We start from the raw sequence: 18205 nt of genomic DNA, 5'->3' as shown, positions 1-18205 counted from the left end.
TCTATTCTTCAATCCTTGTCTTCTTGGTTTCATGTAATATTCTAATTTTCTGAGATTGTGGATTTGGGGTTTTCATGAGCTGTACGCCATGATCGTCACAATTATAACAAATTAAGGCTTGACTTATCTCGCTTTGCATGTAATGCGTCTGTCTCATATATCAGTTTCACCTTTTAATTTGCATTACTGAAATTAATGGACTTTTGCACGATATTCTAATTTTCCGAGTTTAACCTGTAGGTGCTCTTCCACTGAACTATGGCCCCATCCCCTAAGGAGAATATCTTACAGTGTTCACATGTAGTCACCCATCCAAATGCAAACCAAGGCAGACCTTGCTTAGCAATGGAGACAATTCATGCTCACTCCTGCAAGACCAGATCTCCTCCCCAGTAGAAGAGGTGCTGCTGCCAAAAAGACCCTTATGTGCCTAAAATATTACTTTTGGATATTTTATTTTGAAGCTATTATTTAATTTTGCAGCTTGTGGTTTCTAGAATAACATTCATGTAATTTTATATTTTAAGAGTGTTCAGGGCTTTAAATTTTTAAAAGATGATTGAAGTTTTACATACATGGACAGATTTAGCACTGCCAATGTTAATGTTAATTATAAACTAAAACAAGCCTGAAGCAATCTAGTGTTCTATGTTGTGGTTGCCTGAAGTCTTAAATAGATCTAATATCCGATCCAAGGGCAGAATTACTGATTGCATATTGCACTTCTCATCATTCTGCACTCCCCTAAGCTGCTGTTAATTCTTCAAAGTTGCAGGGATGAAGACTGGTAAAGAGCTTTGTCTGTCTGTCTTCCTCCTTGGAGCTAATAACCACGTCAGGAGTGGGAGCAGTTTGGGAGACAGCACAGGAGGAAAAGATTGAAGATGTTTTCCCCCAGAGTGATGCAACTCCCATCTTTCCAGTGAGATTACTAATTGATAAAGCAACACATACACCCAATCATAGGTCTCCTGTATCCCATTTTACAGGGAAGCCCTTAACAGGAGATGTTTTTGCCTATCCTGAATATATTTTCCAACTACCTGCAGATTTTGGCAAAAACATTATTTTCAAATGATGGGTGTGTTGAGTTAGACCAACAAATTGCACATACATGCTACAGTTTAATCATCACTGTTGCTCAGTTCAAGGCTTAGAAGAAAGTTCATTTTAATTCAGTTACTTCTGTTAACTAAAGAACTACATTTGTGCTGGAAGGAGAATAAAAATGCTCCAAGAGAAGCTGAGTTCTAATCAAGGTTGGTTTTATTTTAGAAGAACCAACTTTCCTTAATAAACTGAGTAAGTAGTACCTAAAGCACAAACCTACCATTGAATTTTCTAAATGAGTCACTCGCTGCTTATCATTACTTGAGCAGCACAGAGACCCAAGAGCACCCAGAGACCCAAGAAAGACAAGACACGAGTGATGGATTTAAACTAGGGTCTCTTTATTCAACTTATATTAACAAGGGGAAAAACAGTTAATTCTAAACTGAGTGTAGGCAATTTCTCCCATGAGATCAAGCTTCCTCATGATGGTTATAATCCCACCAAAGGGCGAAGCAGCCAGGCTTGGCAGTTACCAGCTGCCTTCCAACATCTGGCTCATCCTTACCACACAATTGATGTGCTGAGGGAGGATTGCCCAAATTGACGCCAGCGTGGTGTAGTGGTTAGAGTGTTGGACTAGGACCAGGGAGACCCGAGTTCAAACCCCCATTCAGCCATGAGACTTGCTGGGTGACTGTGGGCCAGTCACTTCTGAAGAAGAAGGAGGAGGAGGAGACGGCGACACACACCCCGAGCCTCAAAGCTCTGAGTGGGTGAGGAGAGCAAGTCCTCAGAGGGGATCCGTTCTCGCCCCGCCAGACCACAAAACCCTGCGGAGCTGTTCCATGGAGTCACCCTTCACCACAAGGTGCCTATGGCTGCACACCGATGTAAAAATCACCACGTACCCCAGTTTGCACTCACCTGCCACAAAAGGAAGCAAACCTCCCATTTAGTTCCCTTTCCCCAAACTAGTTACAACTTCCTTCAGACCTTGCTACAGATCAGCCTGAAACAGATCGCTTCCCGAATCCAATAGATGAACATCGTCCTTCTGATACAAATGGGCAAAGGGATGGCAAACATTTGGATGAGGGATAACACTGTCCCCCATGGCAGTAATGGCCCGCCCAATCTCTCTGTTAACATTCTTGTGAGGCCTGTCCATACACCTGTGATTCCCCCTTGCTCCACCATTGTCTCCTGGGGAGTAAATTAGATCAGACTAGGAGAACATTAGGCCAGTGGGCCCTCAGAACTTCTGTATCAGCTAACACTGCTATGATTGGCTCTTTGGGAAGCCCAGAACACAAAAATGTGGTCACAGACGAGAACCCACATCAGACCTTCAAAGGCTGGTGCATCTGAAAAAATAAGTATCCATCCAAACAGAGATAACGTGATAAACTAAAAGTCAGGAAATAAAGCACGGACCTAGCGCCAACAGGTGGAAAAATGCCTCCTGCCAATACAATGCACCTGATCCTCTGAAAACCCTGCAGTCACTGCCGTAGGTGCAGCAGCTCAGCATAGATGCCCCAATCCTGAAATAATGAGTACCAAAATCACCTGGTTGAAGGCCCTCCTTATCCAACACTGCCTTGACCATGGCCCAATATTAGTATTTTGTTGGGGAGATCCATCCATATGTTAAAGCAAAACTCTCTCCCCATGGCCATGCACACCAAGAAAGTCTGCTAAAGCACGGACTGGGCAGATGATGGTCAAGGAAATACTAGCCAACTGTGCCCATGTCCCTCTCCATCTTAGACCTGCAAATTTTTAATGTCAGAATCCCATTCGCCAGAAGAACATCACACAAGTCCAAAGTCCCACCAGAAGTATCCTGCTTGGATGCCACAAACAGCTCACTCCCGCAGGGCCCCAAAGAAGGCGGTCGGCGAGGCTGACCTGAATAACTTAATTTCAAAAAGTGATATACATAAAGAAGCTATGTGAGATAGAACTTTAACTAGTAAATCAGGGGAGATCAGCCAGAGTGAATCAGGTGGGCTAGGTCGGGCACATGCCCAACCCTCCAGCATCCTCCGGATCCTGAAGTCTGAGGTGTTATTTTCCAAACCTTTGGCTTTAGCATGATGAAAAGCCAGAGCTGTGAGATGCACCCTAATGGAATGGTAAGCTAATCCATCAAGATGCAATTGAACCCAAAACTGCAAAATATGATCAACAGGAATAGGCCAGGTGTCATGCAAAGAAGCAGATGAGATCGAGGGAGAGAGCGGGCAGGGAAGAGTTGGCTAATTACCCCAAAAACGCTTCTGCGAATTCAATTCTGAAACAGTGTATTAGCTTGTTAATAGACATCTAAATTCTACAGCAATAAAATGTTGAATATTTTTAGAAATGAACAAGAATTAAAACTGTATAAGCATGAAAAGGGTATAAGACTGTGTCATATATTAAATACGTGAAATGAAGTCAAATTAAAACTTGGTTCTACCATATCTTTCAGTCTGAGCTTCACATGCTGCGTCTGTAGAACAATTAAAGTGGATACAATAATATGCCTTATAAAATGCCATCTAATATCACACCTTGACTACTGACCAGCCGTATTCTAAACTGCTTTCTTCCAGTATTTCTTACCTTACAAGGTTATCAAAGGCTAAGGCTCTGTAGCACTAGAGTGGTTAAAAGTTACCAGGAGAAAGACTGAGTCTTAATCCAGAGAAAACCAGGTGCTCCTCAGGACTTGAGCACTTCACTCTGTGTTCGAGACTGCTGCACAAACCAAATTTGAGTGGTTGGATCCTAAATTGTGAAAGCCAAGGAAACTCGTGCAAGTAACATTTCTCACTTTATCCTCCACTCTTACTCAGCAGAAAAAAATGCTCCCCAAAATTGAGAACACTCCAGAGTGGAATGGATGAGGCATGACGGGGGCTGCAGAAGGGAGTAAGTAAGGGAGTAAGTAACTAAAATGATGAGCCTTATTCAGACATTATGCTGTATGAGTGTACAGATGTGTTTGTGTGAATGACTGTACCTGTGTTCATTTTAAAAGTGGACCCAGATAAAGGCTCTTCAAATGCATGGTACAGATAGGAAGTGTACTTCTCTACCTGCATTCAACATAACATGTGAATGACTCTACCTGTGTACAGATCTGTAGTGGTGTACACTGTACACTCATAAGTGTAGAAAATGTCTGAATGGGCCTCTGGGTACACTTGTACGAGTACTGAGAATAATGTGTGAATGGGGCTATGGTTACATTTGAATCAGGTGGAGACACCTTATGGGAGCAGAGGTCCCACTTAAAGTACTTCTTCCCAATTTGGGCAGCTCTGCAATTCTTTTGTTCAGGGTTTATTATTACATTTACAAATGTTCCTAGGAAATCCAGTTTTATGAAGTTTCAGTTTTGAAAAATCTCAGCTTTCTCAGTTAAATGTCTCGACATTATTACTCGTCCCTTAACTATTACCAGAAACAAGTGGTTGGAGTGTGGCTAGAATCTTTTCCCTAGCTTTCATTTACTCACATGTTGTTTGAAACTAACTTTAGTTTTTTAGTATCTTTTGACCCAGGTCTTTTGTGAACCATAGACATTAGTTATGGAAGGTGCCTGATCTCCCAAGCGAAAAGCAATGAATCTAGGGCCGGATTTATTGCCACATTCTGGGGCAGGGTGGGTTTTTAAAAATACCTCCACAAAGGCAGTGCTTTGTCATGTTGTATCTAGTTTATTAAAGCAATAAGGCAAATAGTATGTCCAGGCATCTACAGTTCCACTCGCCAGGGAGCGGCCCCTTGTTGAGTAGAATTCAGGCTGTCGCTGTGCACCCCTCCCAACCCTGCCGCTGTTACTGTGTGGACCACTGTGTAACCCCTGCTAACTGAGCAATGGGGCACCTTTTGTAGTGGTGATGCTCTCGTATTTAGCAGGGGGGAAGTCAATGTCCCTATCCAACCCCAGCACAGCATTCCACCACTGACTGCTCTTGGTGTCTACCTTGCGTTTCTTTTTAGATTCTGAGCCCTTTGGGGACAGGGAACCAGCCGCATGTCTACAATGGAACACAGGAGGATGTCCGTGCCCTGGCCGCCACCTACCCAGGGGCCGCCAAAGCATCTTCTCTCCCTGCTTCCTACTCCCAGCTAGCATCAGACAGCACCTCACACCTTTGTGAAGCTGCTGCAACTTGTGAGGCTGCTCGGTAGCCTCGGTAGTTTCTTTTTGTTCCGTATTCGGCGCAGTCCTTAGCCCTTCCCCTTGCATAGAAGGGAAGAGGTAAGGAGGCAGGGCTAGCACGGAATCAGGTGGGGCTGGCACCAATTGTTTGCTGTTTGGGCCGAGTACGGCCCCTTGCACCACCCTTTCCCCCAGAGAGCCACCTGTGGCTGGGAGAAGCAGGCAGGCAGGGCTGCAACAGTTGTTTACTTCCAGGCGGCGCTTTGCTCTGGCTCCACATGCATGCCAGCCCAGCCAGTTGCTCCGTAGCAGCAGCAACACTGTCTGCAGCAAAATCAGGGGACTTCCTTGCGTGCAGCCCAGCCCAGCCCAGCAGCAGCAACAGCAGCAAAATTGGGAGTCTGACTGGATCCTCTGTGAGCTGGTATGGGGGTGAGTTGGAGAACGATCACAAGGGAGGGCGGGAGGTCCATGATTATCTTTAGTGACCGGGAAGAAAAGGGCACAGGTACCTGCAGGAGGGAGCCACCTAATTGTGCAGTGGAGAAATAACTTGATTAGCAAGCCAGAGGCTGCCGATTCGAATCCCCATTGGTGTGTTTCCCAGACTATGGGAAACCCCTATATCGGGCAGCAGCAATATAGGAAAGATGCTGAAAGGCATCATCTCATCCTGCGTGGGAGATAGCAATGGTAAACCTCTCTTGTATTCTACCAAAGAAAACCACAAGGCTCTGTGGTTGCCAGGAGTCGACACTGACCCGCCAGCACACTTTACATATACTTTACTGAAAGGGAGGCTGCCTTTCCTTCATCTAGTCTAAGGCATTGGCTTTGGGGAAAGTGTATGATTCCTGACTGTTTTAAAAAAGACTGTGACTTGTGTAACTAAGGCATTGGCTTTGTATGAAAAACATGGAGACTGTACGGGGAGGCTTGATATTGTCCATTTAAACCCCAAACCATCATTATCATCATTTATTCTCCATTTATTTGAGGTTTCAGGGGTGTGTAGGCTGAGCCTATGCATAGGGTTTCTTTGAACTCTGTGTTCAACTTGAGGTTCACTTCGCTCTCCCAAAGTGAAGCCTTTTTCTCTTTCTGTTTGTTTTTAAAAGATCCTTTACAGTTTTATACCAATTACTTTTCAGCTCTGTTTCATACTTCTCTGCTTTAAACATCTGCTTGTTGATTGCTCATTGGGCCCATGTACATGCATGCAATATTATAGTCTTGGTGAAGTGTCTTATCTTTCACATTACTTTTTCAAGGAGCCCCTGCACCATCTTAGAAGGCGTACACTGAGTGTCACCCTTTCCCCATGCTTCTCCCTAGAGCCCTTAAGAGAGGGCTCTGTCTCTCTTAAAGGGCTATCTCAGCACTAAGGAAAGCACAGGACCATGCAGAGGCCGGCACAGTGGGGAATAGCTCTCACATTAAAGTCTGGGTGTTTTGTCCAGAGTGGCCCCTGCTTGAAAAATAGTGAGTTGGATATTCCCTGCCCTAAGGCAGACAGCACTCCCATGACCCATCAAATGCAAACCAAGGTAGACCCTGCTTAGCAAAGGGGACAAATCATGTTTATTACTGCAAGACCAGAGGCCCAGTCACACGTTATGTTCAACACTCGTACAATTAGCTTACAGAATCCATGCAAGAATACTGGATTCTTGAGTATATTGTTGCCTTTTCTGAATATATCTTCTACATTTTGTTCTTCGTTTTGCTTTATCACCATCTTCTTCTTCTTCTTCTTCTTCTTCTTTCTGGTCTGAGATAGTCACTTGTGCCCAAGTGTTCTTTTAAGAGACTCCCCCCCCTCCCCGCCACACTCTTATGTGAGTGTGGCTCAGGAAGCAATGTTCTTATACAGCAAATAATATCAGATGTGCAGTGAGTCACCCCTTTTCTCCTGGCACTCCTGTCTTGAAAACGGAAAATTAAGTTCCCTGCCCTGCTTACTTGTCCCTTGAATGTTTAGACGAAGGAAGCATGGCAGCTGGCACCTTGTAAGCAGATCCTAACATTTGTTCATCTGCTCTGTTCATGAGCCAAAACAAAAGCAAAGTACTTACTTGTCTTGTGACCACTTTTTGCAAGTTTCTGAAGAGTGTTTTGCTGGTACAGATAGATTTCAGCCCCACTTCATTCAAAATCAATATATGCAAGCAGATATAGAGATAGAATTATGTTAAGTAACATAACCATTAGCTTAACAATTGATTGACCTAACTTCTAGCTGCTGTTCTAAGTAAATTATTCATTTATGTAGGACAATATTTGTGCTCTGGTGTATAAATTGATTTGTTATCATCTTTGTCATCGCATCCAGCTGGCGAGTATGTCATTCCCGTTTTACAGATGAGAAGCTGAATCTGAGATGATAGGCCTATTTCCACAATCATCTACAAGAGGGATGTCCAGAAAGTTCCAACCCCAAACAGGCCATTTGGAGTATTCTGAGCTCAAAACAGAACGCCTTTCAAATGAAGGACCTGTTTCGAGCTTGGAATGGAATGACCCCATTCCAAGTCGTAGTGTTCCGAGCGCCATTTTGGTAGGCTGGTTTTTCCCTTGCTTCCTGTTTTTGGCACTGGCTTCCGATTAGCTTACAATTTCCTTGCTTCTTGGTTGGCTTGTTATCATACAAATCAAGTTGATAGGAAGCCAGTGCCAAATACACAACGAAAGGGGGGGAAACAGCCCACCAAAATGGTGCTTGAAACACTCAAAATGTTCCGTGCCCATTCTGTCGGAACAACCAGCTTGCATGGTTATTCCGGTGGAACATTTTGTGGATTTGCGTTCTGTTCTGACCTCGGAACAACCAGCTTGCAAATCCTGTTCCATGCAGGATGCCTCTGAGTACCAGTTGCAGGGGAGTAACAGCAGGAGAGAGGGCATGCCCTCAACTCCTGCTGTAAGCTTCCAGTGGCATCTGGTGGGCCACTGTGTGAAACAGGGTGCTGGACTAGATGGGCCTAATCGAGCAGGGCTGTTCTTATGTTCTTATTTACATCCCTAATCAACATCAGGGTAAGAGGCATTGTACCCTGGTTTGCATAATTGTTTGAACTCATGCAGATCCCTTTAACAAAACGCTTCCTGGATGGAGAGAGCAAGTAGCTGTGCACTCACACGCAGTGTTCTCTAGGCCCCCTGCATCAGCATGCAGAAGTAGGGGGAAGGGGTGTGGCTGGCACAGGAGAACACACTCACCCTCAGTGGCTGGGTGGGGAAGGGATAATTGTGCAGGGGGAGCAAGGGGGCATCTTGGCAGGTGAGGGGGCTCCTTGAGGGCCCCTGTCCCCCGAGCCCAGACACATTTGTTCCAATCCCACTCCACTATCCCTATGCACCTGACAGAGATTCTGTTCCTGTTGATCACTTCCACATAGTGCTGCAGAGTGTTGAACCTCTAAGTTAAGTGAATGAATAGATGTTGGGGAATCCCCTGACTTGGCAATACTTGTGATACTGATTTGGAAATGCTCGGGCATCTTTACATCCTTCTGCATGTCAAGATACTTTCCCCCTGGAGCTGTGATTGAGTCACACCTTTGCTGGTCTGCCGTACTTGCTAGCAGACTCTTTTGCTAGCAAAGCTGCTTATTTTGATTTTAAGGCTGCCGAGGCACAAAAGGACACAGTCTTCCAGGGAGACAAACAAGAATGGGGTGTGCTAAAGTAAAACCAAATAGTGGGGGGTGCTCCTAACAATATAATTCTTTGCTGCAAGACTGCAACCTGAATGGTTTGAACCCTGTACATCTGTTATTGTCTTGATTTTGAATATTCTTCAAGAACACTACACCAAGTATTTTCCGGATCTCTATGATGGAAGAAGTGTTCTTGGCATTGACACAACAACTCTAAAACTCTTTTAAGACTTGGAAGTGTCTACAGGCTGATTCAAGTGTGCAGAAATAGCCAGTGGTGCACTCCTTCCTTGATTGTTTCATAAGGGATGTTCCCCATGTTGTTGTTTTTAAAATCTTCTCTGCATGTAGCCCAAGGGGAAGAGTTTTATACTAGCCATGTTCAGTTTCATGTAATTTATCTTGCATGAGGGGATTATTCTATCCCATACCTGCAGTCTAAAATGGTACAGTCCAGGAAGGTTTACCATGTATTTTCTGTGACCTAATTCTGTGACCTAATTCCATTAATGCAAGAATAAGAATAAGAATTAACAACTTTACTCACAAAGTAAAACAATAAAACATACAATTAAAACACATTAAAACTAAGCAAAAAAAAAATCATAATAAAATAGAGCAATATTTTTTTTAATTAAAAGACCTTTTTAAAAGGCCAGGGTGAAGAGAAAGGTCTTCACTTGGCATCTAAAAGAACCAAGTGATGATGCCAAGTGAGCTTCACCAGAGAGGCTATTCCAGAGGTGGGGTGCCACCACTGAAAAGGCCCTTTTTCTTATAGTCACCTGCCTCAAACAAAAAGACTTTGTTTGAAGTGCCTTTGAAATATCTGACACAGTACATCATTTAGTATCCATACAGTTTTTCAGAGTATTTTTAAAAAATCATTTTGTTGTGGTATTATGCCTTGGAATGTCTCAAAATCTCAATAAAATAAACCTTCTGGTTTCAGAATCCCGACCCTAACAAAGATAACCCTCCATGCAATGCCCAGGAATTGGAAGAATGTGATATTTTCCTTGAAGACAGCACAAGTTTGTGCAGGTTTGATGGCAATACCTTGAAGGCCACACATGTGGTAAGTATAATATAATATCCTTGAGATCCTTAATCACAAGGCTATCCATAGGGAACTTCCTCCCCCCCACCACCTGCTGGTTCTGCTCAGTCTAAAGCCAGTTACTACTGTTTTGCCTTTAAGGTGTGGGGAGTGGGATGGACAAACTAGGAACTGCCCAGGATGCATAATTCTGAGAGCCAATGTGGTGTAGTAGCGGCAAGAGTGTTGGACTAGGACTGCGGAGACTTGCACTCAGATCCCCATTCACCATGAAACTCACTGGGTGACTCTGGGCCACAGCCTAGCCTATTCCACAGAGTTTGTATGAGTATAAACATAGCCATGTACACTGCTCTGGGCTCCTTGGGGGAAGAGCAGGATGTAAATGGAGAAATTAATAAATAAATATAATTTGGACCTTGTGTGATAGGCTATGTAATCAACTTAGGTAATAACAGGGAGAAACCTATGTAATTGTTCGTGAATATAATAGGTGCATTGTTCTCTTCTTGCTACTACTCCTTGCTTCACTTTATGTGTATTGCAGATATGCCTTCTGCTTAAAATATTTGCATAGCATTTTGATAAAAGATGCCTTATTGTTGCTGTTTGTACTATGGAAGGTAGTGACTGACATACAGACTAACATTGTGATGGTGCTGGGGGGGGGAATTTTTGTTTATTATTAAAGGGGGAGGGGATTTTTATTGATCTCCCTTCCCTCTGAAGCTAACTGTCCCTCCTGAAAATGTCCCTGAGGGTCACGCAGCCCTCAGGGATTTATCTTCAGGAGGCACAGTGAGCTTCAGAGGGAAAGGGAGATCAATAAAAATCCCCTTCCTCTTTAGTTGTAGTGCAGCATTAGCAGCACCTTTGCTGCATTAGTCTGCATGCCAGCCCCTATTCTTTCAAAAGCATTATACAACTATCTGCCATGTTGGATACCAGTGTCCTACTGAGACACTAAATCCAATTAAGAAGGACTGAATATAAGAACACACAAGACTCTCATGCACAGTTCATTGCCTTTTTATCCATCTTGCATCGGTACCTGCACTAAGGCACCTGATTAGTAACCATTTGTTAAATTTAAATTGGATTACATGGGCAGAGGAGGGTATATCGTAAAAGTCTAAGCTGCTGCTATGCCAGGCTTGTAAAATGAGTTTTTATCTCTCTTTTGCCCTTTTTGAAGTGATTTGCTGATCTTCCAGCTTTAGCAGTGATTAGCATGTGGAGTGGCACCGTTTGCAGGTGTTGGGCGTAACACTCTAATTTATGTTATAAATGAAAAACGGTGCATTTTAAAGGTCCCACAGATATTTAGAAAGAAAACCATCTGGTGTCACTTCAAACAAGCTAATTAGAAACAAACAAAAAACCTGTGCGCACACAACCCGGACATATCTTTAAGCTCATTGGCAAACAGGGGATATTGCCTCTACTAACCTGCAAGCACTCCTGTACTTGCTGTCACTATCATGGATTGACTGATGGTTCTTGAAGCCGACGAGGCAATTATTTGTTTTTATGAACTATTCCTTTTCTAGGCTTCATTCCTGGGCCAGTGTAGCCTTACACTGTCCTATTAAACTGTTATCTGCCGACTGCCAGTCCCAAAACATGAGCACTGTCAGCCAACCCGTCTCTCTTTGATTCATTTTAGTTGCACTTGGTGAAGCTTTGCAGTGGGAGAGGGCGTTTCTAATGGAAAGGTGCTCAGTTTGGGCCAAGACAACCACCCCACACTGCTACACCTCCATAATCTTGAAGCATGCTGCTTTCAAGCAACAGATCAAAAACTTCCCTATATAGTACTATTAAACTGGATGGGCAAAGTGGAATCATTCTGCAAATCATTCCAAGTTCTTTGAGTAGTGATAAAGCAGCCTTATCAGACCTGGGTTTTTTGTTGTTGTTTTTTGTTTGATTTTTAATTCACGGTCTCCTTTTTTGATTAAATGCGAGAACAACAGCTCATCTTGTTTGCATCTAAGCCAAAAGGTTGCTGCCATTCATTATCAAAAAACACGATGCTGAAAGATCGTTAACTGTGACAGAAACAAAAAGGCAGTAGATAGATAACAAGCAGTGAATGCATGTTCATGAGAGGTACAGGCTCCTCTCTAAGCACTGGGATCACATAATTGCCAGTTAGCTCCCAGGGAAGTCAAGCTCTATGCAAATGGTTTTGTTCTTAATACCTGTTTGTCAGATTTTTAGAGGAACATAAATAGGCCCCTTTCAAGCAGGTTGTTTTAAAATGACTGATGATTTCATTTGCTCCTCTGCAGTTTGATGGGCAAAACATTAGTACATTAATTACCATATTTAATGTCGTCCTCTTTTTACCTCTTTTAAAAAATGATCCCTATGAATCGAGACATGCCTGACTAATATATGTATTTAGGGTTAGGCTTTTGGATTCTACAAGAAAATGCAACTTCCTTTAAAGCTTGGCTGCAGAACTCCGGCCCGCCAGTTGTTGTGGAACTACAGTTTCCATCATCCCTGGCTATTGGGGCGGGGGCGGGAATGTCATCCAGCGACACCTGGAGGGACAGTGTTGTTGTGCATCCCTCCTTTAAAGTCATGGCAAAAACCAGAAGTGTTTCACCACTAATTTTTAATATTCACCACTATCAAGGAAGAGATATCCAGGGCTCATGGAGCAAAGAGGCACCTTTTAGAGTGGTGATTCTCTTATATCTAGGAGGGGGAGAGCAACTGGCCCTGTTCACTGCTAGCACACCACTGGCTATTGCTGGGTTCTACCTTGTGTTCCTTTTTAGATTGTGAGCCCTTTGGGGACAGGGAACCACCTTATTTATTTTTTGATGTAAACCACTGTGAGAACTTTTGTTGATAAGCGGTATATAAGTAGTAGTAGTAGTAGTAGTAGTAGTAGTGAAAGCCACCTAATGGCGCAGTGGGGAAGTAACTTGCTTAGGGAGCAAGAGGTTGCTGGTTCAAATCCCTACTGTATGTTTCCCAGACTATGGGAAGGAAATTGGGCAGCAGCAATATAGGAAGGTGCTGAAAGGCATCATCTCATACTGTGCGGGAGATGACAGTGGTAGATGACAGTGGTAGAGGAGATGACCCCTCCTGAACACTATCCAAGAAAACCACATGGCTCTGTGGTCTTGAGGAGCAGACACTGACTTGACGGCACAACTTTAAGTAGTAGTGAGACCATGTCATGGATTGTTTTAGACAGGGGCGTATACTCATGTGTGCAGAAAAAAGCACAAGATCTGTCCTGCTAGCTCAGACCAGAGTTCATCTAGTCCAGGTCTCTACTAGTGAGACATGGGGAATAATGAAAATAGGCGCCTTCCATTGTTTGTCCCTAGCATTTAGCAATCGGAATTATCCTGTTTCTCTGAACTTGTCAGATCCATTTTGAGTGATTATGGCTAATAGCACTTATAGCCCATTAAATTATATAATAGTTTTTAAAGCTCTCTGTGCATGATGGCCTTCACAACATGTGCATTTAATGTTAATGAGCAGTATTTTTTGTTCGCCTTAACCCAGTGGCAATTACTTTCATTAAACAACCTTTGCTAGCATCCACAGCACCTTCATGAAATTGTGTGAGTACAAGCCATTTCCCTCTCCCCCTCACAGCAGCTGCCAAAGCCCCTCCCAAAAGCTGCTTCTGAGGGACGAGGGATTCTTGGCAACAACATCGGATGCAGGACTGACAGCTTCAGCGGAAGCAAGAAGGTGTCTCTGCCTTGTTTCTGGGCATTCTACATTTCTCCTTCAGGAGAATGTGCCACCCACAGCACATTTACCCCTCTTGCTGAGGGTCTCTCAACCCTAATGATCTTTGGGCGGGGAGGGCGGGTGGTAGTGGTTCTGGTGTCTGTAGTCAAGAAAGATTCCCTGTGTACTGATGTTATCTGGAACATATTTTGGGGAAAGATTTTTCCTTGGATGATTTCTACCCTCTCCCTCTCTCAATTACAGTTTCCTCTTTCCTTGATTTCCTGTCCAGTATCCTGTTTTTCCAATATGTCTGCGAAATGTGTGTTCCATCTTAGTAGCAAGTAGATTTATCTTGGTTTACAGCTAGGCGGGTGCATAGACCATTCAGTCAAACTGAATTTGGACTGAACTGTGTGTCACCAAACCGGTTCGGTTGAACCCACCAGCTGGCCCGGTTGAGTTGACGAACCAGTTTGACGTGGTTCGTGATCGAACCACTCAGACTGGCCCGGTTCGCAGTAGACCGAACCAGTTCTGCGCATCCCTATTTATAGACTTCTGGAATTAGCATACAAACACCTTCTTGATTTGCTCTACTTTAATTTATATTCCCATTGTCCATTTCTATTCAAGTACCACTTTGAAGATATGGAATATTCAGGAAAGGTAATCCCAAACTGGATGTTCCTTTTACCCCCAGACGTTAATTTAAAACAAGCTGCATAAGCTGAAATCCACCAAGCCAGTTGTGGCCCCCAGTCATGTATGGTGACCCAAGTGTTGGTCAGTATACCCTTCTGCTTTTATTACTTTATTGGGACTGTAAAAACAAGGATCAATTAAGCTTCTAGCAGGTCATGATACATGACTGATGGGCTACATTTATCTTGGTGGGCCACTGGTTGTTGTAAAGGCCTGTCTTAAGCACTTCTCTACTACTTTAATTATTTTAAATGCCAGCAGACTGGTCTCATTATAGTTCAAAGTGAAACCTTCCTGTTCAAAAGAGGTTCACCTTCTCCAAAACATTCCCAATGCCTAACAACCTGTTCAACTTCTATTAGCAAGAAGAATGGGAGAAAACACTTAGGAACAGAACTTTCACAGTTCGGGTTTGCAAGCTGAACAGAATAAAGACTTGCCATCCCAAAGCTTATTCAGACTTCAAGATTAGTTCTGCATACATTGATTTTCTTCTTAAAACTAAACATGGCGATGGAGAGCTTTATTACACTAGGCAGTCTTTGCTCAAAGCAGTCTTCATTTTACTTTAACATGAACTGCTCTCAAAAGCAGAAGTGAAGGCAGCACCTTCTGATGGGATTCAGCCATTCTTTCTTGGTCAGAGTTTCACTATTTATTATAGTGCACATAGCAGCTTAATTAAACCCAGTCAGTGTTGATTAGCAATTAAAGGTAGCATGCATCTTTAAATCTGTAACTGTTCCTGAAAAACAGAGGTTTGCATTATTTTAATATATAAAATCAGACAAACCTGGTTATCTGTGGACTTTATATCTGCGTTTTTGCATGTTTGCAGGTGTCTAATTGACACCCAAATATCATTATCATCTTTATCACCAATATAATTACCAATATCATCTTTTATGGTCGCTGCACTGGTTACCGGTTCGCTTCCGGGTCCAATTCAAAGTGCTGGTTCTCACCTACAGAATCCTTATGGGCTTAGCAGCTGTATATCTCTGGGATTAACTCTCTCGGCCAGTTGTATTCCAACCTGTGAGGTCTTCTCAGCTGGCCCTCCTTAGTGTCTCAGGCGCTGGTGTAGTGCATGGTGCCTGGGCCCATAGGAGGGCCTTCTCTGTGACTGCCCCTCTTTTTTGGAACACTCTCCACCCCCACCCCCCAGATACATTCAACCCCCTCCCTCGCTGCTTTTAAGGCCCCTCTTAAGACCCACCTGTTTTGCCAGGAATTTGCCCTTTAAATAAATTATCCGTGGATACAAAAGTGTTAAAATCTATGTATCCGTGGTTCCTAGAGGGCTGGAAGTGATTGTGGAGGTCATTTCTGGCCGCCATTTTGTGGCTCATTTCTTTTTAGAAAAGCATTTTTTCCATGGAAAAAACCAGGGAATTTGGGCCAGGGGGCGCCATTCTTGGACAGCTGGATACCTGCAGAGCACGGTAGGGGACCTTTTTGTGTGGTTTTGCCCCTTTTCCAGCTTCCAGGAACCTTACCCCATCCCCATCCCATAGAGTCAATGCCTCAGAATCCGCTGTTTCAGCAACCTCAGTCCCTGCTGCAGAATGGAACCCCGGTGGATACCGAGGTTTTCCTGGATAGGAATGGTTGGGTCTACTCAACATGTGTTAAATCTTTGTGCCAAAGTGCATTATTGTGTGTGTCTGCATGTACTCAGTCTGAAGATGGTTTAACTATGCCCGATGTATAATTTTGAAACAAAGAACCAGTTTCATGGGAATTGATCTTGTCTGATCCAAAAATGTCCACACCAGTTATGTCTGTATAGTCAGTGGTGAAGGAAAATGACGGTCGTTAGTGATGCTTTGTTTATTTTCAACTGATCAGTGCATTGGTATTGATAACATTCATGGTTTTTTGATAATTGTTTTTGGCAGGCTATTTATTTTCTTTTTCAGCCTATATGAAGAACATAGACAATCTTTTCTGATTTGGGGGGACTTCTTTCAAATAAATGGCCTTCAGCAAATGTTTTGACTGGTAAATTCCAGTACACATGCTCAGGCTCACACCCCTGATATCAACAAACTGGAGGAGGAGAATTTCTCCCTGTCCCCCAAAGTGTGTCTCTGCATCTCTCTGCTCCCCTTACCCACAGATTCTCCCATGCGTACATTGGTAGGAGGCTTCTCCTCCCTGAAAGCCGCCCTGCATAGCAGTGCACTGAAAGGGGGAGGTATAAATATTTTAAATAAATAATAAATAAAATGACCCTCAAAAACCTGGTAGTAGGGCACTCCACAATGCTGTCTGATTATGCAGCAAGTGCATTTGTGTGAATTCCTTTTCCCAGCAAAGAGAAATGGAATGGGTGGGCATCGTTGTAGAAGAGCATCCAGGTCACACACCCTTGGAGGGAAGGGCAGCAGATGAGCTAAGCAACTGCAGCAGCTGCTCCTTCTGTTTGATTGTATCATAGATGCAAAATCTGCTCTGTGACCGCTGTTTGTTGGACCAGAGCTTGCTTTTCTTTCCCTTCCCCACCCACTTCTCTGATACATGCATGGGGAGCTGGTCTTGCAGTAGCAGGCATGAATTTTCTACTTTTCTAAGCAGGGCCTGCCTTGGTTTGCATTTGGAAGGGTGACTGCATGGGGCCACTTTCTACTATTCCCTTTAGCAGATGGAACTGTTGTTCAATCATAGAGCATCTGCTTGCATGCAGAAGGTCCCAGGTTCATTTCCTGGCATCTCCAGAACTTAGAGAAATTCACGGAGGACAAGTCTATTAATAGCTACTTGTCCGAGGACTATAGGCCACCTCCAACCTAAGAGGCAAGATGCCTCTAAATACCAGTTGCAGGGGGGCAACAGCAGGAGAGAGGACATGCCCTCTCCTCTTGCCTGTGGGTTTCCCGGAAGCAGCAGATGGGCCATTTTGTGAAACAGTATGCTGGACTAGATAGGCCTTGGACCTGATCCAGCAGGGATGTTCTTATGACTCCTGCTTGAAACCTTGGAAAAGCATTGTCAGTCAGTGTAGACAATATGAGCTAGATGGACAAATATTCTTTCTCGGTATAAGGCAGCTTACAAGGTTTCATGGTGAAGCTTCACCACTGCAGTTGCAATACAAGATAGTAAAGTATGACCATAACTCCTCGCTTCAATGGTCAGAAGCTGTGGTCTACCTGTAATTCGCCATAACATTTGTATAGGTTAATTAAGATTTTGGAAGCAGTTTGTAACTTACTATTAGGACAGCGTTGCATTCTAGCAAAGCTTACAGCAGTGTAACCGCTGTAACTTTGGTAGAATACCCTCCTGGTTTAGGTCTTACAGGACAGTGGCTGATATCCCCACTAACAATGAGGAAGCACAGTTTGCTAACTGCCATTGCAGCATTTAGTCATGCCAAGTCGTGCTGCACATGTGCGGAGGGGTGGGACAATTTCTGCCAATCCTCCAGAAGTGTTCCCGTGATCCAGAAATAGGTCCCTAAGGAAGGGCTGCACAATCTTCAGGGACCTACTTCTAGGTCTCAGAGAGCACTTCCGGTGGGAGGGGGATTGGCGAAAACCATTTCCCCCCATGCCTTTCCATTACTAAACACTGCAGAGGCAGCTTGCAAACTGTACCTCCCCACCATTAGTGGGGATGTCAGCCAATAATTGTAAGATTGTCTTGTTGCCCAGTTCCTAACCAGAGTTATTCTATTTTAGCAATTACAGTCTGGCTGCCAGTAAGAAAATGCTACTTTTCCTCCTGCAGTTCCCTCCCTTGATGCTCATTCAGTTTAAACATGGCACTTCAGGGAGTGACTTGATCTCTTTAGCAACATTTCAACTAAATTAGTAAGAAAATAATGCTAAGCATTTTCTGATGTGTTTT

The 18205-nt window shown here is 43.7% G+C and overlaps 1 protein-coding gene across 3 annotated transcripts in view; it reads left to right on the top strand.

Annotated features, from left to right (window-relative positions):
• Positions 1–18205, top strand: part of NUDCD1 (NudC domain containing 1) — a 102769-nt gene that overhangs the window by 59180 nt on the left and 25384 nt on the right. For all 3 annotated transcript variants that reach the window (XM_053248297.1, XM_053248298.1, XM_053248299.1), the window contains exon 8: positions 9824–9949. In XM_053248297.1, coding sequence (XP_053104272.1) covers positions 9824–9949 — 126 coding nt within the window. The remainder of the gene's footprint in view (positions 1–9823; positions 9950–18205) is intronic.

Source organism: Hemicordylus capensis, chromosome 4 (assembly GCF_027244095.1).
Source record: "Hemicordylus capensis ecotype Gifberg chromosome 4, rHemCap1.1.pri, whole genome shotgun sequence".
Lineage (NCBI taxonomy): Eukaryota > Metazoa > Chordata > Lepidosauria > Squamata > Cordylidae > Hemicordylus > Hemicordylus capensis.
Note: the sequence above shows the minus strand (reverse complement) of the source record. Positions and strands in the feature narration are given on the sequence as shown.